The sequence below is a fragment of the Epinephelus moara genome, chromosome 19, assembly GCF_006386435.1.
Source record: "Epinephelus moara isolate mb chromosome 19, YSFRI_EMoa_1.0, whole genome shotgun sequence".
Taxonomy (NCBI): Eukaryota; Metazoa; Chordata; class Actinopteri; order Perciformes; family Serranidae; genus Epinephelus; species Epinephelus moara.
Window position 1 is genome coordinate 7452968 of NC_065524.1, and position 24478 is coordinate 7477445.

Genomic DNA, 24478 nt, shown 5'->3' on the forward strand with positions numbered 1-24478 from the left:
AGTGGTTACATATAGTTGTCAAAAACAAGCTCCCCATGAATGGCTGTTGCCTGGATCTTACTCAGGTCATGATTCCACGTCCCCCAGTGCACTCCAACCCCTTTAGAAAATTGAACCAGACAGCAAAAGGAACAATATTTTACAGTCCATCCATTCGACTATTCAATTCTATTTTCTGTAAATGTATTTAACAACACGAAGGTCTCCACACAAAGGCTGCGCTCGTGTACACTCACCACCAAACATTAATAAGATGTCCTTAATTTGATTCCCCTGCAGCTAAAAAATGACACACAAATAAGAGGAAATTCTCCTAACAAACTGATTTGCATGGGAAACAAATGAAATCTGATTCTGTTCTACGTTACAATTATTATATAAAGGAGAAATGACTCCTTGCAAAGGGTTTTTTCACAGTACATCAGGTTGTTATAGAAAGCCGAGGGATGTAACAGTTGTTATTTCACAGCTGTCAAATTAATGGCAGTTGTAGAATCCAGTAAAACCAGTCTGCAGTGCTGCATCCCTTCCACCATAACAGACATGGAACATAATGACCGGAACATGTTAGATTTTTAATGAGGTGTTGGTACCGGCTTGATGCACTGACTGTCTTTTCTTTGCGCTGGATACTGTATGTCTCTGAGTCACAGCTCAGTGCTCTCCATTCTGAAGCTCAGCCTTCTTCTTTCTCTGTTTTTGTTTTTTCCTTCCAGTTTACAGCGGCACAGCGCCAACGTTTGCCACTATTAAACAGCCATGACTCCTGATCCGCAGGCCGGTGGTTATTTCCAGCATTCAGGCCACACAGCTGTGAGGGGAAGGGGGACAATCTGTCTCTATTGGTGGAGGGAGGGAAAGTTTAGCTCAACTTAGCAACAGCACAGCTAAGGTCACTGAGGACAACACAGACGACAGTCAGCGACAGAGGGCTGCTTCTCTCTGTCTGCCGTCTACACACTGCTCCTCATATCATTGTACTAACGTGGCCTTTACAGCATAGATAATTAAAGCATGGCAGTGCCTTTATGAACTGATCAGCTGATTTTACTTACTGTCATTTCCCCCCCCAAAATTTTACATTTCAAAATCTTACAAAACCCACATTTTTTCTGTATTTTGTACATGATTGCAATATAATAGAAAGTGTATAAAATATATGGAGCCTCCAAAAGCAACAAAAGGTAGTACAAGATGATCAGACAGTAAAATGAATAAATAAATAATTAAAAGTAAAAACCAAAATAAAAAAAGTAAAATAAAATAAACCCAATTCATTCACAACAACAATAATAATAATAATAATAATAATTATAATTATTATTATTATCCTTATTTATACATGTCATAAAAAAGAAAAAAAAATGAATGCAATGGGTTTTTTTTTTAGAAAATGACTAAATTGGTAAAAAAAAAAGAAAAAAACAAGTAGTTGGAACATTAACATTTCCAGCAGAGCCAGAAGGTTTTTTTTTTTTTTTTTTTAATTTTCTACTCACTTAATGCACTACTACAGTTTGCTTTTGTCTGCTGTATGAATACTCGTACAATACCTATATAATACTGCCATCTCGTGGTTAAATACCAGAGGTGCAATGAGGATTCACATGAGTAAATGTGGACAAATCTAATTTCCATCATGCGCAATAATGTATCGATCCTTGCCTCAGAAAATGAGTATTTTTTAACTTTCCGCTTCTAAAATAACCATTAGTTCATGAAATTATGCATCTTTCTTTCAGTACCTCTTCTTCCTACATGAACTGCCACAAAAAGAAAGGATGAAAAAGAGCGAGCAGCAGCGCCATCTAGGAGACAGAGAGCTGGCCATGGTGCTGACAGCCTTGTGCTTTCCATCCATCACTCATCAGTGTGTAGACCTGATGGGCCAAATCTCATCTCACATTGATTTTTAAAGACGTGTTAAAGTGCAAGGATCTGTGAATTAATTATATTAGTTGGAAGAAATAAGGAGTTTAACTGACCCCTAATGTGTTCTGTCCAGGTTTTCTTAGGCATCATTTTGTAGAAAGTAGCTTTTCATGATAGTTGTTTCCCCTTGCAGTCTGATTTCAGACATCAGCTGTAGTTGCCATAAAGACCAGTATTTAAAAATGTCCGCAGCATTAAAAAGGCCTGATAGGTTTGTGAAAGCATCGCGCTTAATCTGAATATTATACCATGGAAAACACTGGTGCACTTATGAAGAAAAAAACAGACCATGATCATGTTTTCATAAAAAATAAGTTCTACAGAAAATGGGCCTTTGGTGGTGAACATGAGATAACATGATGAGAAAGAATCTTTGTCATTCTGCATTTGACTAGGGATAGAAAAGCCTGTTCTTTTGCTGGTTTAATCATCCACTTTGTTCAGTAGAGGAAAGTGTGCCTCACTGCCAGAGACCCTGGCAATCTCCTCCGCTCTTGCATCATTTGCTCTCGGTATAATATAGTGCCATTTGTGCGCATGTTCCACTGGCTTTTTGTGTCGTCGCTCCTTCTCCATTGGCTCCCCCTCCGTTCTGAGCTCAGCTATCACTCCGAGCCCAGCCTTCATACAATACAGCTGCGTGCGCCCAACGTGTGTGTGCATCCAACCCACGCTGCCTTGAATCGGACTCGGCTTCTCTCGCTGCTCCGCTCGAAGAAGAACAAGATGGAGAAAAAGAGCGAGATCAACGGGCACGCCATGCCCAGCTCGGCCTCTACCGACCGGATCCTGGAGAAAAGCGCGAAGAAGAGCTTCAGGGAGAAGCTGATGGAGTTTCTGAGCAAGAACCTGCTGGTGATCATGACGGTGTCCGGGGTGCTGGTGGGCGTCGGGCTCGGGATGATGGTCCGAAACATGGATCTTACCAGGGCGCAGATGACCTATTTCGCCTTCCCGGGAGAGATGCTCCTCCGGATGCTGAAGATGATCATCCTGCCTCTGGTCGTCTGCAGCCTCATATCCGGCGCCGCCAGCCTGGACACTCGCTCCCTGGGCAAGCTGGGCGGCATCGCGGTCGCCTACTTTCTGGTGACCACGCTGATCGCCTCAGGGATCGGGGTGGCCCTGGCCTTCATCATCAAACCCGGGGTGGGTGCAGGAGCCCTGAACACCAACAGTCTGGGACTGGAGAGCGTCACCAGCAACAAGGAGACCGCTGACTCCTTCTTAGATCTGGCCAGGTAACACTGAGGCAACACTGTAATCATTTCAACACCGTGAAAAATTAAACACTGATATGTAGGCCACTGTTGAATATGGAGCAGATTGGAGTCATAGTGAAGTAGTTCTGAGGTAAATTGTGGCACAGCGTGCCTCGGGCGCATGGGAGCACTGGTACTTACACACATGAGCGCCTCGACGCACGGAGCCATCCGAGGCGTGCGCGCGCACAAGCTGAAGGCAAGAAGTGGCAAGTACTGCTGCACAACATGCAGTGGCGCACGTTTCTTTAAACACACAACTTATTTGTGAGTGTACCTGCGTGGCATGGAGATACATGACAGGTCAGTGTAGCCTGCGGTTTATCGAATTATGATGTTTGTTCAGTCAGGTCAGTTATTCAGGTCTGGACCACTGACAGTGTGGAGGAGTCCTCAGTGCATCAGGGTGTAGAAGGTTCTGGTCCCTCCTTCTGATTACGTAAAAAAGTTAATAATGAGTGTGTTGCAGAGGTGGAACCAAGTCATGGTTTTGCAAGTCACAAGTCAAGACAAGCAAGTCTCAAGTCAAGTTCCAAGTCAAGACTGACAAACTCCAAGTCAAGTCCCAGGTCCTACTTTGAATTTTAAGTCCTTGACGAGTCATAATGTGCTCTTCAGCCAATAAAATGCCATTTTAAAATACATGTTAAAATACATTGTAAAGTTACTTAGCTGTTAAGCCAGTTGTGTAGTGGAGGGTATACGGGGTATACCTACCACTTTTTCTGGCTGTTTACAGTATACCCATCTATCAGCCGAAAAGCTATTGGAATATATCGGAGAATATACCCACTTCCTCCTCGACAACCTACCCATCTACCTAGTAATATTCCCAGCTCATCAACTTCTACTCAACCACTGCTGAGACTAGACAAGCTGAACTTCACACTGACAGCATCAACTTAAATGACATCCACACACACTCCATATTGGTAGATTTTGTTGCATGAGTTATCAGATCATTGTTGCAGACTCCTTTCCAGCATCCATGACCCTCTGGACTGGTTTCATGGGAAAGCAGCTACTCAAATCCTGTCCTCCACATGCAGCTCAGTCAGTGGTGGAAAACAGCTAACAATTTTAATGTATTTGTACTTGTTGTATTGCAACTTTTACTAATTAAAGATCTAAGTACTTCTTCTACCACTAAGTTCAGGGTGCAGCATAAGGCAGTGCTGAAGTGCCACTCAGTCATGCTCTGTCTCTTGAGTGGAAGAAGGAAATGCATAGTGGACTTGTGTAGACATATTGAGATCTTGCAGACTCATATTTGGACCTAATTTGGTTGCCACTTTTAGGAATTTTGGCTGAGTGCAAGGAGCAGCATGAGGAGCAGGGTAATCCTCATCAATGTCATCTTGTTGATGTCATTATTACGCACATAGGCAAGTTTTTATGTCCAGAAAATACCAGCTACTGGCAACAGCCTGTTCGGAGACCTATGCAGGAGGAGTCCTAATAATAAGTTCCCACAGTGTGAGGGAAAGCTGACAGCTGTTGAAAGAGTGGGGTGTATTTTGAGGAAGGGAAGGAGGTGGAGGGATAAAGCCCAGCAGCACTGTGTAGTACAAACTGAACACTGTCCGCTGCTGTCAGCATTTCTCCCTTATCACAGTAGAGCAGGTGGATGGGCGCTGTAGAGTGAGTCAGACTTTATATCTGCACTGGTCACCAGTTGCTCAAAACATTTCAGCAATCATTAAGCCACAGGATATGAAAGCCAATTCTGAACTCTCATTCTTAATGCTGATGAATTTGGACTGAAGCTGACAGTTTGGGGTCTTGGTCAGCCACAGAGGCTATAGCTACACCATGTTCCAGTTCAAGCTTCAGAGACTTACACCAGTCTGAGCATGAAAGGGTTAGACCTTGGCAGAACTTTGGATTTTATAGCATCTTGGACATGATGTTCAAGTCCAAATGTTGTCTTAATCAGTTGCTCCTTATCTATGTGAGGCATTTATATGGTTTGTCTGTCTACACACTCTCATTACATGGATCAACATTTATCTGGATCTCACTTTGAGCTCATATATGACCTGGAAAACATCTTTCCAAATCCAGTAGGGTCACTCTTTTTACAGACCAAGTCTTTTTACAGGTTTACTCCTTAAAGGTTGTTTCACGTTAAACTCAATACTCTTAAATTGTTCCCACAGTTATAAAATCTCTTCAAGGTTGTACAAAACTGATGATATATCATGATAAATCAGCTTGTGTTTTTCTGAATCAATCAGATGATCACCTCATTAATTCACAGAAACAAGAATTTCAGCTCTTGAATTCAGAAAAACAGTAGCAGTTTTTTCCCATGAAAACCTTTCTCACATTGCTATGGAGCCCCTATAGTCCCGAATGGGGAAATTTGTTTTAATCATGTGCGCCCAAGATAATGTTCTTTTGCAAACAAGTACATTTTTTGTCCGCAGAAGTTAATATATCTTGTGCTGTTACATCTTGTGCAAGATAATAAACAAGATAGTTATCCAGATTAAAAAATATATTTTTTCGGGACTTTCGTGACGCTGTATAATTCTTAGATAATAATCTTGTTAATTTAGATAAACAAGGAAAACCTCCGTATTTTTTTCCTCATGAAACTTTTCTCAGAATTCCGAGACACTCATCTGATTAATTCAGAAAAATAAAGCAATTTTTTTTCTCAGGTGATTGCATGATGCCTCTGTACGTATCTGTGAGGAAAATTTATCTTGAATTGAAAACAAGCATCCAGCTATTAGAGAAAAGACTCAGAATGTAGAGAGCCACCAGAAAGGCAGAATCCTTCCTCACCACATTAGTTGAATAACCCGCATCTGCTGGCTTGAATTAAAAGAATCATGAGTGATGTTTGGCTTCAATTAATTAGGAAATCAAGTTGTTACGTAACAGCTTTAAAAATCAGTCCACAGAGAGGAGGCAGTGGGGCTCCGGGAGGCTCAGTGGGAACAGCATGCCAGCTCTCAGCTCTGGTTTCCCAGAGTTAATCCAGATCCTTGCCTCGCTCATGTGACAGCGGGAAACCTGACCACCTGCATGGAAAGAACATGGGACCTCATGTGGGTGCAAGATTTTAACCAAACTATTACATTTCTTTGCAGCATTATGACACAAAGAAACAACTATAAGTGACAGTATCGTGGCTACCTGCCAGTGTGGCCAGTGGAGCCAATATATCTAACAGCTGAAGCAGCATTTGGCCCTGGACTGAAGGCAGAGTTGACAGGGGTCATGAGGTTATGGACTGAATTGCTTGGCTGTGGTCTGGCCATGGGAATAGATGTGAGCAAAGTCTGTATTTCTTTGCACAATACAGTGTGACTACAGAGGATAAAGTTACAACAAACACACTAATACATGGAAAAGGCCTGCTGGCTTCCACTAATCCCTGAATGCTTATTTTACAGTAGTGAAAATAAACTCAGCATGGTGCCTATACAGACAGACTGTCAAGGAAAACGTTTTCATAGTGGATTTATAACACTGATAAAAATATAATTTACCAAACTGGACTGTCCAGTTATGAGATAAATAATGAACTTCAAATTGTAATTTTAATTTTTGAGTTTCAATTTATATAAGTACTAGCAACCCCTTCATGTATGTTGGGTTCTGTTTGTGTCAGAAAGTTGCAGATGTATTATTTTTTTCAGGTTGTTGCTGTTATCTTTCTCTGGTCCACCACTTTGGTTCAGACTGAAATATCTCAGCAAGTGTGCATTGCCATTAAATGTTATATAGGCATTCATGCTTCTCAGAGGATTAAGCCCACCGACTTTGGTGATCTCCTGACTTTCCCTCTAGCTCCACCATGAGGTTGACATTTTGGGTTTTTAGTCCAATGCCTTGACAAGTGCTAGATTAACCCATTCGCCTGAGAAAATGTTGGCTTATGTTTCTGCAAGCCATAGATATGTTATATTTGCACATTGTTATGTAGTGGATCCGCTGAAGCATTATTTGTACTGTGGTTATTGCGTGGGTTAGGTTTAAGCACAAAAACCACTTGGTTATGGTCAAAAAATTACCATGTTTTTGGCTCAAAATACCTGGTTTTGGGGGAACAAACCTGGCAGAGAACGCAGCAATGTCTCCGTAAAAAATCAACAACTTTTTGTGTCACTGTCTCCACTGACTGGCTGCTACAAAACACCCACGATTGGAGCCTAAGACACCACTGGAAAAATACAGACAGGTTGCTATAAAACACCCATGTTTGGGGCCTAAAAACCTGCTGAAAAAATACAGACAGGTTGCTATGAAACACCCACATTCGAAGCCTTAAAACCTGCTGGGAAAACACAGACAGGTTGCTACAAAACACTACGTTTGGAGCCTAAAAACCTGCTGGAAAAACACAGATGGGTTGCTACAAAAACACTCATGTTTGGAGCCTAAAAACCTTCTCGAAAAAAACAGAGACAGGTTGCTACAAAACACTTATGTTTGGAGCCTAAAAACAAGATGGAAACACAGCTATGACTTGCTAAAACACAACTGGTTTTGTTGTTTGTTGGTCTTGAACAGTTGTCTACGGTTTGGCAACTACCACCCCCTCCACCTCCTGATAACAAGGTCAGCTTATTAACTACGTCACTTTAGAAACTTTGATATGATACATATGAAACGTGAATATATAATATATCCATGGTTTGCAGAAACGCACAATGCCAACATTTTCCTCTGGTGACTGGGCTGGCTAATTAACAAATGTTAGCATACAGACATGCTAAGCTAAAATGGTAACATGGTGAGCATTAAACCTACTGGACATCAGCATGGTAGCACTGGCCTTGTGGACATGTTAGTATTTAGCTTAAGACCCTGCTGGGCCTAAATACAACCTCACAGAGCTGCTAGCATGGCTGCAGACAGTTGCATATTCTCTCCCTATTGCCTGCATTCAATAGCAAGCAATTGATGAGTTAAGATAACTGCATTTATATATTTTATTTTTTGATTATATAACATTGTAAGTGGAATAATCATAAAGCACTGAGTTATAGCAAAATTGGCTAAAAGTCAATGTTCCCCCCCAGACGGGCTCTCAGCAGCACCTCATGTAATTCAAATGAGGTAAACCAGTTGACTGGATGCTGTCCAGTTCAAATGCTGCAAGTGCTGGCCAGACTGGAAGGATTTCGGTCATTCTTTAGTGAGGGGAGCCAGTTCATCAGCCTTTACTGCTCTAACCAGGAGTGATTTTTGAAAAGTATAAAACATCTTAATAGCTTTGGTTTTTATATACAGGGAAACTGAACTTCTTACAGCCCATTAATGGGTTAAACCACATGTTGTACATCATATCCGTGGGAATCGCAGCCTGTGCGTGTGCAGGCAGGGAAATAAAACCACTGCTTTTTCACAACTTTGCTTTGTTGTTGGTATTAAACATGCACTAGACACCCCCAAACACTGACTTTTTGGTGACATTTTTTTTTACTCAGTCTTGAATTACACCTTTAGTGAGGTGATGGCAGACAAAAATGCCTTTAGCTATAATGAAAAACTGATTTTCATGAGATGACAAGTGCAAGCAAGTCTGCCACGAGTATGGCTCATGCATGGATGGTTGTGTGTTGTCCACAAACAACAGAATACAGCTGTAAATGCTGTAATAGGGTCTGAATGAATGTTTCGCCCATGTAACTTTGAACTTTGGTTAACCCTGATCTGCTTCACGCTCTGCCAACATTGTTTTGATGTCTTTATAACATGATCTGTCATTGATTATCGAGGAAGTATTTAAATATTAAACTCTCTGTGGGTAACAATAGACAGAGACACCACATGTGCACAAAACTCCATCTTCATGAGTCAAAGTTACAACACTGCAATGCATTATATTAGATCTGTCCTTATAAAAAGTTGTAGAGAAATGCATTTTGCACAAGTAATCTTGCCCCAAATGCAAACAGTCAGTCGCATTTTTGTTTTTTCTTGTTTGTGGATTCACAAGCAGTATTTTTTCCCCCGCAGTTTTTGACTGGCTGGCTGAGAGGATACAAACTACAGCCATTATCTTTCATTTTTATGAATGTCTCTTGAAAAAGAAATCTCTCAGTTTAACTATCAAATACAGGCATATAGTTAGGAGTAACAGTGAAACCTCCAGGAATATCTAATCCTAGTAAAGACCTTTGTGATTTGTTTTAATAAAAGATGAACCAGACAGTAGATGAGTGCCAGAACAACTGCTCTGTCAGGGAATTTAGAGAACAGTGAACTTAATGGAAGATCCTGGGAGAGGAGCCAAACTGTAGGAGTGTGTGATGACAAACCAATCCTGTGAACAATTAATCATTTGTATGGGTCAAACACATGATTTTGAAAGACTTTCTGAGGCCAGTGTTCAGTTGTTGGCTTAAATATTTCCAGACCTTTTTCTCCATTACAAAGATCAAACAGGAAAAACATTTTTTATGTGGCTCTAACATGTTTTTCTCATTCTTTCTCAGGAATTTATTCCCGGCAAACTTGGTGGCTGCTGCTTTCCGTTCTGTGAGTGCCAGCACCTCACTTCACCACACCAAATTGTCTGCACTATTTCACCAATTCCCCTTTTTGATCCCCGCTTTCAGTCTGTTTCTCCTTACCACCTGTGTCTTGTGTGGATTGTTCATCAGAATTTATTTCACCGACCACGCGGATGCCACTCTACGTTCATTTACAGCAGCTGTAAATCCTGGCCGGAGCACTGAGAGCCTCATAATGCCTCTTAATGAGGAGACGTACAGAATAGAGGCCGCTGCTCTCCCCTGCTCGCCAAAACGCTTCTTTTCCTTGTCCCTCACCAGCCGTTACCATGGCGAAACCATTCCATTCCAGCCAGCCTAGCAACCCACCTCGCCTGGCTGCTCTTAAATGTGGCCCGCTCCACTTCCCAGAATTATGATCGTGTCTATTAAGGCTAAAATAAGGACCAGGAAAGTTCAATATTTGGGGATGAGGGGATGCAAAATGGCTATGCACACACAGAAAGCAAAGTGCAAAGACACTTAGTCATGCACTCACTCACGTATTCTAACTGATTGCCCAAAACTTGCCTAAAACCAGGCCGGTGAATTATAAACTGACAAACAAGTGCATGACTTTTTCACAGGGAGAGGAAATGGAGTTTCAAAGTGCAGCCAGGTCACAGAGTTGAATTTCACCCACCCCACCCAGCCTATGGCAGAGCCCCTGTGGAATGGGTCCAACTGTGGATTAAACCAAGAAAGCAGAGGAGAGGAGAGATTTACACAACATGACAAGCAGCTAGATGCTTAAACTGACATTTAAACTAATGAAGTGTAAGATTTAGATTACGTTCTGTATGTCTCTGCATGGCCAAGTATGTTTCAGGAACCTATAGCCTCATTTAAAGTCCATAGATCTGTCAGGATGTTGGGAAGCTTTATACAAAGGGCTTTCTAAGGAAATGCAGAGAGAGAGAGAGCAGGCATTGTTGCAGTGCTGGTTTTCTCCTTTATTGCTGAAAGACTGTCTGAACTTTAAGGGACAGTGTCAAACTGGCCCCCAGCTCCATGCACATACTGCATTCCTTATGAGAGAAATAAACAGACATTGTTTTAAAGTGGTAACATTTTTTATCACCATTTTCATTTTCAGCCAGTGACAATTTTAAATTCCCAACCACACATCTCAACCATCAAAAAACTTGTTATCCTTTACTTGAGTTTTACAGAATTTAAATGGATAGTTAGATATAAAAAAAAAAAAAAATACATATTGGTCCTCTAACCTGTAGTGCCATCTATCAGTTTAGATTGTTTTAGTCTGAGTTGCTGAGTGTTGGAGATATCAGCCCTAGAGATGTCTGCCGTCTTTCCAATGTAATGGAACTAGATGGCACTTGGCTTGTGATACTCAAAGCTCCAAAAAATACATTTGAAAAACAGTGTCTCTTTCCAGAAATCATGACTCGGTTACTCAAGATAATCCACAAACTAGTTGTTAGCAGTTTCATCAGTAGAAGTAGCAGTAGCAGTACATCTACTGCTAGCTCACCTATCATTACTGTGCTAGCTAATGCTACAGCTCAGCTGAGGAGGACACCATTAATGTTTATATCTCGTGCTGAGCATCATGAGTGGATGCCTGCTTGCAAATTATACACTGTAAAGATAATGGACATACCTACCATGACATTACCCACTGGTTTGTAAACTTCTGTTTTGAAGCCTTGAGTTCAGCATGTTTGCCATCGCCATCTCGTTTGCTGGAGCCAGAAGTTTGGGCAAGAGGCTGGCACAGGGGTGTCTCTTTAAGTGCTGCTCTGATTATTTGAAATTAAAAGAAAAGCTTGACATTATGAAGAATACATTTATTCTCTGTATTTCACAGAGGTAGATGAAAAGATCAATACTTATCTCATATCCATGGGTTAACTGTGGAGGTGGAGCTGGGAGACAATTATCTTAGCTTAGCAGTGGGAAACAGCTGGACTGGTTTGATCTAAAATGTTCACTAATAAACACATGGGGAGTTGTCATCATTGTGAGGATTTACTAAACAAAAATGTGTGACTGAGCAGCATCAAAGAAAATTAGCTACAACAAGTTTTTCTTTTCTTCGTGTTGCAGTATGCCACTGACTACAAGATGCTTGCTGTGGGGAATGACACCAATGGGACCACCCTCTACCAAAAGGTATAAACAGGAAGCATCCCACGCACACACACACACACACACACACACTTTTGATACTTGCATGTATAAAATGCTAAACATTGCACCTTTGAGAGGAAATGTACTCTCATCTGTGTCTTCAGTGACCTCTGCCAGATAAAAAACGGGGTGAATTTACTGTCCATCCTTTGAGAACATGTTTGCTCTGAGCAGTTTTTGTGTGTGTATGTGAGTCACCCATGGGTGCAAACTCACTGAATAAGCACTATGTGAGAGACTAATGGATGACTTGGTTTAGGGAGAATGGGTTCAAGGTTGATTAGTCATTATAAATAAGGCCGTATGTTCAATCTGTACTTCAGGTCAAAGTGTTTTGTTTTTTTTAAAGATTAAGAAGTGTCTCAGGGATTCAGGTACACTGGTGCCAAATAAGCAGTGAATGAATAAGAGTGGATGTCTGGCTTTCAGAAACGTAGTAGAAAAACATTAGTGATTACTTACTGTTAACCTACAATATGTGTTCATTTAAATAACCCCTACTTCTTTGGTTTTAAATAAATATTGGGCTTGGGGGGGTTACTTCTGACAATTTTGTAACTTTCTGAATCAGACAGTCTAACAAGCATGGACACTTCACACAGCAAATTAACCAGTCATTCTTCACGCAACTAATTCTGTCCCTTTCTTGTACACAATTGAGTGCAACATCATGAAAGTCTTAGGTGAAAAGATGTCCAAAAGTGTGCACATTATCCTCACTTGAACGTAAAATTGCATCTGCTCAATTTCACCCTGCCTTAAATTGTAGTTATTTAGAACAGGTATGCACTTTTGCACTCAGATGTGTGCGGACAACAAAGTCCTTTTAAAGCATATTGAAACCTTTAGAAGCCCCGGTGTGTTTAAAGGTGCTTTAGAAATTGTGAATGCATCCAGCTCTATCTGGGCAGTGTTATTACAGACACAGCTTCAGAAGGTGCTCGAAACTTTGGATTTGTCTCTTCCTGTGGAGAGATATCCTTCCAGTACCAACACATGAACTTATTTTTAGTAAACTGAGTTAGGGTTATGGTATGGCATCTAGTTTAACAGGGATAGACCCTGTCTGGTTTATTTTTACATTCAAATCTTGGCTGGTACAACTTTAAAACACATCCATAAAGCCGTAGTGAATCGTTTTTGTTTTTGTCACGTAATGAGCTTTCAGTCTTTCAAGAGTTTTGACCAGTAGCCAGGTCAGTTTGACCCACTAGATGTCTGTTGGGCCTGTGAGGAAGATGATTCGTTGGTTTATAAAGGGAGCAAACAAAGCCTGGCAGAGGGCTGGTGGCAGATGTCTAGATTGCCACTGGGCCTGTTAAATATAGTGGATGTTGGATCATAGATGAGTATACGATGAGTTTGTTTGTTTGTCAGGGGGAGAGGCAGAAAATCAAAAGCAGAGTAACAGATGGATGACAATATGCAGACTGTTGAACAAAAATGTTTAATATTGTTGCACATAAGGCTTTTTAGGTTTCTACCACAGCAGCACCATGTTAGCTACTGTTAAGAAGCAATTTCAAAGGTCCTCTGAAGCACTACGCTCAGATGGTTCAATCCAGTAGATACTTACCTCACTTGTTATTATATCACAAAGTTGGCCTATAAATAGTAAAAAATGGCAGAAGAAAAGAGGACACAAAAGCCAAATTGGTCAGAAGAGGATAGATTATTTTTTGGAGGAATGCAATACATTAAAGCACGTACTAAAAAGTAAATCTGATCTGTAAATAACAGCACACACAAGACAACGAATATGGGAGGGGAATGTTCAGCAGATGGGTTAGGGTGTTTGAAACTCAGTGAATGACTCAGCACACATTGACTTGTACACATGAAATAGGCTACCTTGTCTGTTACAGACTGGAAAGATCCCGTAGCGTAAAACCGTAGAGCAATCATTAATTGCAAAGGGGCTGGAAGAGTAGAGTGATCCAACTCAAGTTGCTCAGACAAATCTCAAATATTAAGTGTATTCATTGGGTTCTTCTGTCGTGGAACACTGTTCTCGGGATGCGTTCATTTTCTTCATGTATCTACCATCGCCCTTTATCTGCATTCTCTCTTTCAGTGCTCACCAGTGAAACTGAAGGTTAAAGCCAACCCCAGATTCACTCTCATTTTGGAATGAGCTTTGTCCGGTTTATGTTTCGTCTGACCATATTGCCCTGTGTCCCCGATTTCCATAGCCTCCACTTGGATATGTGCTGCCACTACCTAGTCCTGACCTCACCTGCACACTGTTAGTGGTAGGGGGCTATACTGTTTGCCCATAAACATCCTGACCACATCAACATAAGAAAAAAGTACAGGCAGGAGGGCAGAGTCTCTGCAGATAAATACACCACCACACATTCCTTGTGGTTCATAATTGTTGATTTAGAGGGGTTTATTTTGAATGAGTTTAGTCTACATTGTTTTTCAGGAAAATCCTGCATAATATAACTTTAAAGGTGTTTTGCGCAACTGATTTGAAGTTTAAGGAAACTGTCACTTCAAGTAAAATCCTAACTTAAGTTGTTTTGTGCAACAGGCCAGTCTTTAAACATCTTTAATGACTGACGGGTTTTTAAATAAGTCAGGTTTCTTTATAATCTAATTTGCTCAATTAGAACACAAGTAAAAAAATCAACTACTTCTCCCCAGTGGCTATGGCTCTCCCCCAATGACCCAGTATAAGGGAACAGTTGGAAGATCTGATCTTGGCATCGGTCCATGGTATTTGTCTGTCGTGGGTCATGGTGGACAGTCCCCCCAGTGCCAGGGGGATGAAGCTGGTGGAGCTGTGGGAGAACTCAGGACAATGGAAGGGGATTGAGCTCAGGATTTGTCCCTGTCCTTATTCGTTATCCATCATCCAGTTCACTGAATCCTTCAACTGCCCCCAGATCTTTGCACCCACGCACGCACACTCTGTAGCAAGAGGTGTTGTACAAATGACTGCAAAATATATCACCACCATTGTTTCCATTCCTTAATGAAAGGCTAGAAATGAAGTCCCAGTCCAAGCTTACAGTATGTGTTGCTCCAAGACATTGGAACTTCAGACAGAAATATTCAACAACTAACAGTACGATTGCCATGAAGTTGTATGGATAGTCATGGTCCTCAGAGGATTGATCACAAGAACTTTCCCTTGACTGTCCCTTGACTTGGCATTTTGGATTGGAGTAAGATGTCTTGACAACTACTGGATGGATTGGCACAAATGTGGTTCCCAGAAGATGCCTCCTGATGACTTTGGTGATCACTTGACTAATTCTCAAGTATCACCACAAAGTTGACATTTCTGGTTTATAGTGAAATTACTCAGTGACTATTGATAATTATTGCCCTGAAATTTGATATACACATTAATGTTTCCTACAGGATACATGGTAGTTGTTCCTCTGATCTTTCCTCCTCTAGTGCTATAAAAGGTCAAAATTTCAATTTGCTCAATACTTGACTATGACTAAAAACTAATGACATCAGCCTCAGCTGTACTTTGTGTTCAGTGCAAATATAAGCAAATGTTAGCATGCTGTCACGCTCAGGCCTAACTACTGTATGATGGTAAACATGCAGCTAAATCTGCTAAAGACCAAGACTTCAAGTCTTTACTAGTAATGGGCACAGCACAACAATTACTGGTGCAGTTGTTGGCAATTAAAGTCTTGTTCTCAGTCTCCTCCCGACAATGCTACTAGAGAATGTATAAAGAAAAACAGAAATGAGAATCCAACCAACATGTTAGCATTTTCATTGTGAACATGTCAGCATGCTAAAGTTAGCATTTAGCTCAACCATGCACTGTGCCTAAGTACAATTAAAGGCCCAGACACACCAAACTGTCATTTAAGAACTAGTGGCATTGAAGGCCAACTGTTGCATTGCCTCATGTGCCTTGTGTCTCGGCCAAAAAGTTGCACTTGAACACACCGCATTGACTACAGCTAATGGCCAACTACCACTTATGTTCTGCGCCTGTGTGAGAGGAAATAAGTTTAATTACTAGCAGGCAGCGGTAGCAGTCCCAGGAAGTGTTCCAGGCTTTGAAGCCATGTATTGTAGTGGCCAAACAGTGGAATTACAACTTCCAGGGCCGTGATGTAATGTCACTGGGCTGAAAAAGACTTTTCCCCATAGACTTACATTCGTCAACAAACGTCTATAAATCTGTCCACGCACTATTAATTCTGTATATTCCACTGAGACTTTTCCTTCTTCTGGACTTCATAACTAAGCACATTTTAGTTGGCGAAATGTTGAAACACTGTTTTTACTTGGCACATAGGCTACACATTTTTACAGGTGGAGAATGTAAGAATCCCTTTAAGGTTGCATACTCCTGGTCTTACCAAACCAAATTCAACTCTTGAACCCTCTGCATGGCTAGAAGGCAGTTTCCATTTTGTCTGTTTTTCCATTGTTATTTGAACCCACCAGAGGGTTCTTCACACTTTCCACAATCTCTTGACTGTGTTTGCTCTCTTACAGTCTGACTCTGCTGTGTGTTTTAGGTGCCTATTGGTACAGAAACAGATGGCATGAACATCCTTGGTCTGGTGTTGTTTGCCATGGTGTTTGGCGTGGCGCTGAGGAAGCTGGGAGATGAGGGGGAAGAGCTCATTCGTTTCTTTAATGCTTTCAATGAGGCCACCATGGTGCTGGTTTCCTGGATCATGTGGTAAGTAGACTTGGATGCAGAAGGGATATTTGGACTGCATCGGATGGTATTTTGTGACAATATGTTAAAGTTCAGAATGAAGAAGGCACTGACCATCTGTAGAGCTATTAATCATTTGTTATTGTTATCATCACACATTCCATTCTTTCCTCTTGTGTCTCTCAGGTATATCCCTTTTGGCATCATGTTCCTGGTGGGCAGTAAGATTGTGGAGATGGAAGATGTGGTTCTTCTGGTCACTAGTCTGGGAAAATACATCTTTGCTGCAATCCTGGGCCACATTATCCATGGAGGCATTGTCCTGCCGCTCATCTACTTTGGCTTCACACGCAAGAATCCCTTCAGTTTCCTGTCAGGCCTCATCACGCCCTTCACCACCGCCTTCGCCACCTGCTCCAGGTATACTTTCACACAGAGGCCAGCAGGTTTGGGCTTGTGGGTACCACCTGCAAAAAAGTTGTGTAACGGGTAACAAAAATATAATTGCGTAGATTCACGGGTTACGGGTGAAAATGAGCTGAATGTGGGCGGGCAGTGGGTGAGAACAAAAGGTGGTGCCGTGTGGATTGTTCTACCTCATCCAGCAACTGTATCACCCAGCAGACTGACAAAATATGCAGAGGGCATTTGACAAAATATCATTGCAGAGCTGAGGATGCAGCTGACAGCAGCGGGGCAGTTACTTTGGACACATGGACAGGTGATGCCTGCAAAATCAGTTATCTTTATGTCACCTTGCATTACATCAACAACAAATGGAGCTGACTGAGCAAGTGCTTTACACATCTGAATGGGAAAATACATTACACAGCACACCATGTTTAATCACAGATTGGGTTGGGGGTCTTGTATTAATGGGTTTGGCCAAGTTTGGATTTGACTTGGAGAAAATTACGGGTAACAGGTAGGTTCCAGTACTGAACTTTGCAGGTGTTGGTTTGCAAAACATCACAAGGACCCAGATGAACTGCACAGGAATGGGACATTTTGTTTGCATTTCAGTGAGAGAAATTTAAATGAAATGAGTAAAAAGTTTCCCTATTTTTAGCTTTACCTTTGGACACTGTCGACACACTGACCTTTCTCTGGCTATTTCTGTAATAGGGTGAATTCCTAAACAAGATCGACTGAGGATATATATGTTTTGCAGAGGGAAAACCTTTTTCCCCACGTGAACTTTCCTCTTGTGCCACACACAGGAAACCAAATTCTAGGCACACATGCGGGCCTCTTAGGGGATAACCTTTCAGAGTTTAGTAACCCCTGTGAACTTTGCTGGAGCACCATCCCCAAGACAAACTTCACATGTTTGTTTCAACACTATATTGTAATGCATAGAACAATGCAGCGTATTGGGACCATTATTGGTTTAAATATTTAGATTTTTTTAGGATTAGGATTTTATGACTCAGCACTACAATAAATGATGTTAGTACAGCCTCTCAAGGAGTCCTTTGCAAGGGATTTAGATATACCATATCATCAGTTAACATTATGATTTTAAGAAAGACATTTAGTTGGATATTAAGTTGCAGAGGTGGGACCAAGTTGTTGTTTTGCAAGTCACAAGTAAGTCTTAAGTATTTGCACTCAAGTCCCAAGTCAAGTCCCAAGTCCTAAACTTTTTGAGTCTAAAATAAGCCATAATGCGCTCTTCACCAAATGTAATGCCATTTTAACAAAAGACTAATAATGTTAGCCAAGCATTAGGTTGCTAGGTTATATAGCCTCAACTTACCATCTTTGTGCACCTTCAAATGTCGAGCAATCATGGAAGTTGTTGCATCTCCATCTGCACTTTTTGACCTTTATGTTTCAAGTCAAAAGGTTCAAATCCAAGTTAAGTCAGAAATTATTGGTGTTAATTCCAAGTCGAGTTGCAAGCCTTTTTTGATTTTGTCAAGTCGAGTCTAAAGTCATCAAATTTGTGACTTGAATTTGACACAAGTCCAAGTTATGTGACTCGAGTCCACACCTCTAGTATGTGGCATGTAAAAACAGCAGAAACATGCTTACATGTTCTCACATACTTGTTAGGAGTAAAGCTGACTTTTAATATTACATAAACAAGAAAAGCTTGTGTGACCTATTTCACGCATTTCAAGTTCCGGCACATTGTAATTTAAAAGTCAAAACTCTTATGGCTTACATTTATTTGGGGGATAAAGGTTGAGAAGCTTGTATGTGAGATTACTGTTTGTTATTATTTTCACACCAATGGCTGATGAAAATGAAAAGATTAATGCTCTATATCTCTTTTTCTTACCAGTTCAGCAACTCTTCCCTCTATGATAAAGTGTGTGGAGGAGAACAACGGTGTGGACAAACGCATCAGCCGCTTCATCCTTCCCATCGGAGCTACTGTTAACATGGACGGAGCGGCCATATTCCAGTGCATTGCTGCTGTCTTCATTGCTCAGCTCAACAATACTGAGCTGAACGCTGGACAGATCTTCACCATCCTGTGAGTTCAGGGGATGATAACAAACTCTCTTCCTGTTGCTCAACATAAACATTAAGAGATGAAAACATTAGCAAAATCATCCATCTGTGGATTTGTTCTCACATTTTCCAGTTAACAAGTCAACTCTTCTTTCAGTCTGTTACAGTGGTATTAATAGTAGTACTATATAATTCATATGGTTATTCCATCATTATTTCTAGGGTGACAGCCACTGCCTCAAGTGTCGGTGCAGCAGGCATCCCAGCTGGTGGCATCATTACCATCGCCATCATCCTGGAGGCCATCGGCCTGCCGACCAACGACCTCTCCCTCATGCTGGCTGTTGACTGGATTGTGTGAGTAAAGCCTGTGAACCCCACTGACACAAATATCACAAAACACACACAGCTACGTCCAATCACATCTGCACACATGTTGCCAATATGACATTAAGCAAAACGAGACCAGGGTTTCCTAACTGGCGTTGCAACAGAGGGAAATGAAGGGAAACAGTTTGAAAAAAAAAAGAATGTTGAATTTCCCCCCAGCAACATTGCAACATTGCGCTGCAGTAACAGAGCAAACACACACACAGCAGCAGGTTAAACATGAACAAGTTGAAATACAAAAATGCTTTAGGTCTGTTTCACGAGGCAGGTCACAGTTGGTGCAAAACTCAGGCTTCAAAAGTCACGTCAGGTTTTATTTTTGTTTCCATGTTGTGGAACAAAACCATCTGTGCTATGGTGATAAGACACTCGGCCTTGTGCAGTGTTGTAGTGGTTTCATGTATTCACTTGTGTGGGCTGATAAGGAGATGCTGAACCCTGTTCAGTCCTTTTTTTTAGTTTTCTTAGGAAATACTGTACATTTAACTCCAAATAACAGTTTAAATAAGATGGTGTTCAAAAATGATCCATGGTAGTGGCTGATTGCTCCAAATGATGATAGTAAACGATGGTAACTCTTGATTCAGGACTAACTTTGACCATTTAATCTCATTTTCTGTGTGTTTGCTAAAAGTAGACTAATCCAGGCTGTCTGCCCCTTACGTCCACTTTGCATGCAGGGATCGTACCACCACGGTGGTGAATGTGGAGGGCGATGCTCTGGGTGCTGGTATCCTCCACCACATCAACCAACAGGAGATGAGGAAGCAGCAGGAGCAGCAGAAGCAGCAGGAAGCGGAGCTGGCGGAGGTCCGGGTGGAGGCCGTGGCCAACATCCAGGCGGAGGAGGAGACCTCACCGCTGGTCACACACCAAACCAAAGCCTCGGCGGCCATGCCGGAAGCCATCGAGTCAGTCCTGTGAACTCAAAGACTTTTTCTCTTGCCCCCTGACCTTTCGACCTATCAGTACTTCTGCCGTTGTTGCTGACGGGACATCGTTCTGACACAGTGTCCATCCAAAAAAACCAAGGTCACTGATGATTTCACTTGTGAGGAAAAACAAAGTGCCATAGTAACAGTCTGTCTAGAGCATTGACAGTTTATCTTGTACCTAGTGCTGCCTTTTGTGCTGTCAAAATTCAGCCACTTGGTCTCAACAGCTGGGTTTCCATCCAGATATTTTAAAGCAGATTAGGTTATGATGATTGGGGATTATTGAATTTGAAAAAATTTCCTCAATCCAGCTAAAAAGTTTTTTTTTAATTCTCATTTGAGTTGGATTTTTTTGTATTTTTAAAAGGCATTTTGCGATGAAAACACAGTGTGTGTTATATATCCCTTAAACATTCCCATAAATGTCGTAGTTCTGTTTGACTGATACACTGTATGAGATGCTCACGGCCATAAGTTTGTTCATGAGAGCATCATCAGGTACATTTCTTTGTTTTATCTTCAGACAGCAAATACAACGACCAACATTAACCACAGAACACTAACAACTTGCCAAATGCTGACAAGTCCAAGGGTCTAACACATGCTTGACAGTGTCCGTTATAACCTTATTACACCTTTGGGACGTCTCTTCACTCACTTCGCTTCAGCTGGTGGAAGTGTTTGCAATTTACATTTGATTTTAGCTCACTGCTTCACACTCTTTGCTGCATGGAAACAGCAAATTCTGCCTTTCAAAGTTAAATCAGATTGACAAGGGAACTGTTTGGTCCCAAGTTTCAAATAGTTGTTTGTCATAACTCAGAGAGGTGTTTACAAGATGTGCCCAGACTTTTATTTGCTGACCACTACAGTCAGCCGACAATGTCAAACATTAACCCCTTCAAATGACAGGTTAAAGATTTGTCCTCACGCAACCAGTTTATCTGGTGACACACTGGCCCAGTATGGTAAAGCATTTTGAACATTGGCCCATCTGAAACAGTGTCTTTAGATGTATGCATTGCCATTATGTATCATGCGGGAAAACCCACTGATACGTGTTATATCCCCCGACTAATCCTATTTATCCGTGAGTAAACAGAACACTGGGGTTATTTACATAACCAAGGTTCTCTAAATCTCTAACACCACAGAAAAAGACCTCAGAAAAAGCCAACTGCACACATAAGGCACATATCTTAACCTGCCTTCCTTTCCCAGTTGATTTCAGCATTTTCTAAACATGCTCCTCTAAATGGCTACACACTGAACATTCAGACATATCAGCTAACGTTGGCTGGCCTTTAAAAGTCGGATTTATGCATCAGCAGTTTGAATTAAGCGAGTTAGCTGTGCAAATATGTGTGAGTGTTGGCATCTGTCTTACTAATAACCTGCTTTATTTATAAAAGTAGCTATTAGCTTCGTTGCTATTTGATTTTGAGAAATATGCTACAGAGGAGACAGAAAAATAGCTAACATTAGTTTGTTTGGGGCTTTGTTTGCGAGCAGACTAGCCAGATAAAGCAATGTTAACATGCAGCTATCGTTAAGCTATGATTAATACTCTTATTTTTTAGCTAATGTTTGCGTAGATAATATCACATGTAAAGACTAAGGTGTGCTTAGCTGACCTGATACATTAGTTAGCTAGCAATTTTAACAAAATAAACAGATGAAGACAAAAGCTGAAGACCACCAACATGGCCCCCGTAGAGTGAGCTATTTAAAGGCATCTTGATTAGTCCCCCAGGGTTTGAAGCCAACTTTGGTCATGGCCAAACAGTTGAATTACAGCCTCTGAGCCCATCATGTGCTGCCATTGGGCCCAAAAAGACTTTTTCTATAGACTTATATTGTGAAAGAGACGTCTCTAAATCTGCAGATACATTTTTTGAGCGTCACAACCCCTGTGATATGACTCATTCCACTATCAGGATTAAATCCTTTGTTCCAATAACAAGTCCAGAAGAACCGCAAGATTAAATCATTTTATTTCCAATCAAGTTAGGGAGCACTAAATCAGTGGATGTCTCTCTGGGTAATTTCAATTTTTTTGGGCTTCATGCGCCTCAGCAATTTTCATAGGAGTGAATGATGTCCCGGCTTCAAAGCTGTATCCAGGTCCTTTAATACATCCATGATTTTGATGAGCTCATTGGATCCTGTTAAAGACATAGCCATGGAACATAATTACATATAATCAGACATTCGTTTGGAAGTACTGTAAACACACTTGTTTGTTGAAAACACTCCAGCCTCCCATTTATTGAAGAACAGATATGGTTGTCAGGAAGGTCAGTAGTTAAGGGTTATAAAATTCCAGCACACCCACAAAGAACTGACTCAAAGCTTCACCATATGATAACACACAAATACTCCCTTAAAATGCTTAATGAGTCTACATAATTCTGTTTATCATTATTTTCTGAGTTAATTTTAGAGTATTTTTTCTGTGTGGTGTTTCAGAGGCTTGCGTCATGATATAAGCCTGAAAGTTACATGATGTTTGTTAATATCTGTATTTCAATTGTTTTAAAAGCTGAAGCCGATCGTTCAGTTCAAACCAAGCTATGTCACAGGCCCTGAGTCTTTACCAAACTTCTTCCTGTATTGACAATAGCAGATATTAACTCAATGGCAGACGACTTACAGCACATTTTTAATTCAGTCTGTATGATACATTTGAAGCTGTGGTTGCTAGATCATTTTAAAGGGAAAATTGGTCAAAACATTATCATGGCTCAAGTGTAGGTTTTCCTTGATCTAGGGATAAAAACTATGTGGATTTGCAGCATGCCATAGTTGTTGCACAAGCAAATTTGAAAGCAAATTTGTGATGATTTAGCAGAAAGTCTCCCTTTAGGATGCAGGACTCAACTGACAGAGAGCCTGTGCTGTCCTCTAGTGGTGACAAGCATTAATGTGAAAGTAGTACTGAGGGTGATCATATCGCAGAGCTAAGTTGAACTGTTTTTGTGTCTGCTGAGACACTTGAGAGTCGACTTTGTTGAATAATAACTGGGATACTATTTCCTGTATCTGATCTAACATTGATGAGAAAAACTCTAATGAGGAGACTGCCCCAGTCCTGTGACGTTATACTTTATTTTCAAGTGAAAACCACTAAGAGGTGAAGGAACATCATGTTTGTGAAATAAGCTTAATGTATGTTGCTGTCCCCTGATGTCTGAGACGCTCTTTATGAAGTGATGGTGCTGCTTTAGTTTTGGATCACGATTGTATGTTGAAACTTTGTGCTCTATAGAGAAAATTTCGTACTCATCACTTGAGATTTAACAGATGACTTTTCTAAGCTAACCACTGCTCTGTTAACCTGAAGCTTTATGAGTATAACTGGTACAATCACATGTAATTACATATGATGTGGTACATGTACTATATATATATTTGATATTAATTTATTGTAATTGTTTTAACTTTTTGTATTATTTGTACTTTCTCCTTTTAACACTTTCTCTCAGTGTCAATTTTTTTATTATGATACAATTTTTAATGAACTCTTCTGCCAGTGTTTCTGATAACCTCTTGTTAGAAATGTGATTTAATTCCTGTTGTGTGTTTTTGTTTTGGAATAGCTGCTACCTTGCCTGTACCATGTCACTGTCTAACACTGTATGGCTGTCTCTTTGCTGTTGGTCCTGCTGTCTGTCAACATTAAAGGTGTTACAGTACATTTTTCATGCAACGCAAACACAAAGGCTACTGATTTTGTACTAGTTATAAGGCCATTTTATAAATGTATGGTATTACAATTGAGGTTTATGTCAACACAAGCTGTTTGTCTGATTGCATGTAGTTGAAAAAGATGCCCTATGAAGGCTTTTGTTGAACCAGGCCCATTACACAGGAATAACTGATGCAATATTTAAGGGCTAATAATTTTTTTCTGACCATCACACATCAGTATATGATTGATAAGGTTCTTGGTCAGTACAGTATGAATCAGAGAGTTCTTGGCCTGGTGCTGATGTTTCTGTCTCGTCAAAATGTCACAATTTCTGCCAGAGCTTTGTAACACTTAACTCATCTGGCAACTCATTCATGCCCAGCCAAGTTGCCAGAAGAAAATGTTCGCATTATACGTTTCTGCAGACCACTAATACATTACATTTGCATGTTTCATACGTATCATATGTCTAAAGTGATATAATA

The 24478-nt window shown here is 40.8% G+C and overlaps 1 protein-coding gene across 1 annotated transcript; it reads left to right on the forward strand.

Moving 5' to 3' along the window:
- Positions 1–2502: 2502 nt before the first annotated feature.
- On the forward strand, positions 2503–24023 carry slc1a4 (solute carrier family 1 member 4). The gene is made up of 8 exons (XM_050071869.1): positions 2503–3173; positions 9653–9695; positions 11780–11845; positions 16369–16535; positions 16701–16934; positions 18805–18999; positions 19200–19334; positions 20048–24023. The coding sequence occupies exons 1-8, from the start codon at positions 2659–2661 to the stop codon at positions 20289–20291; spliced, it is 1599 nt and encodes a 532-aa protein (XP_049927826.1). The 5' UTR covers positions 2503–2658; the 3' UTR covers positions 20292–24023.
- Positions 24024–24478: the final 455 nt, after the last annotated feature.

What these genes read in the sequence shown, in the direction of transcription:
- slc1a4 (XM_050071869.1), top strand. Translation starts at nt 2,659, where the DNA reads ATGGAGAAAAAGAGCGAGATCAACGGGCACGCCATGCCCAGCTCGGCC. An exon ending in TGGCTGCTGCTTTCCGTTCT is followed by an intron (nt 9,696 to 11,779) that starts GTGAGTGCCAGC and finishes TTCGTGTTGCAG; the next exon opens with TATGCCACTGACTACAAGAT. An exon ending in GCCTTCGCCACCTGCTCCAG is followed by an intron (nt 16,935 to 18,804) that starts GTATACTTTCAC and finishes TTTTCTTACCAG; the next exon opens with TTCAGCAACTCTTCCCTCTA.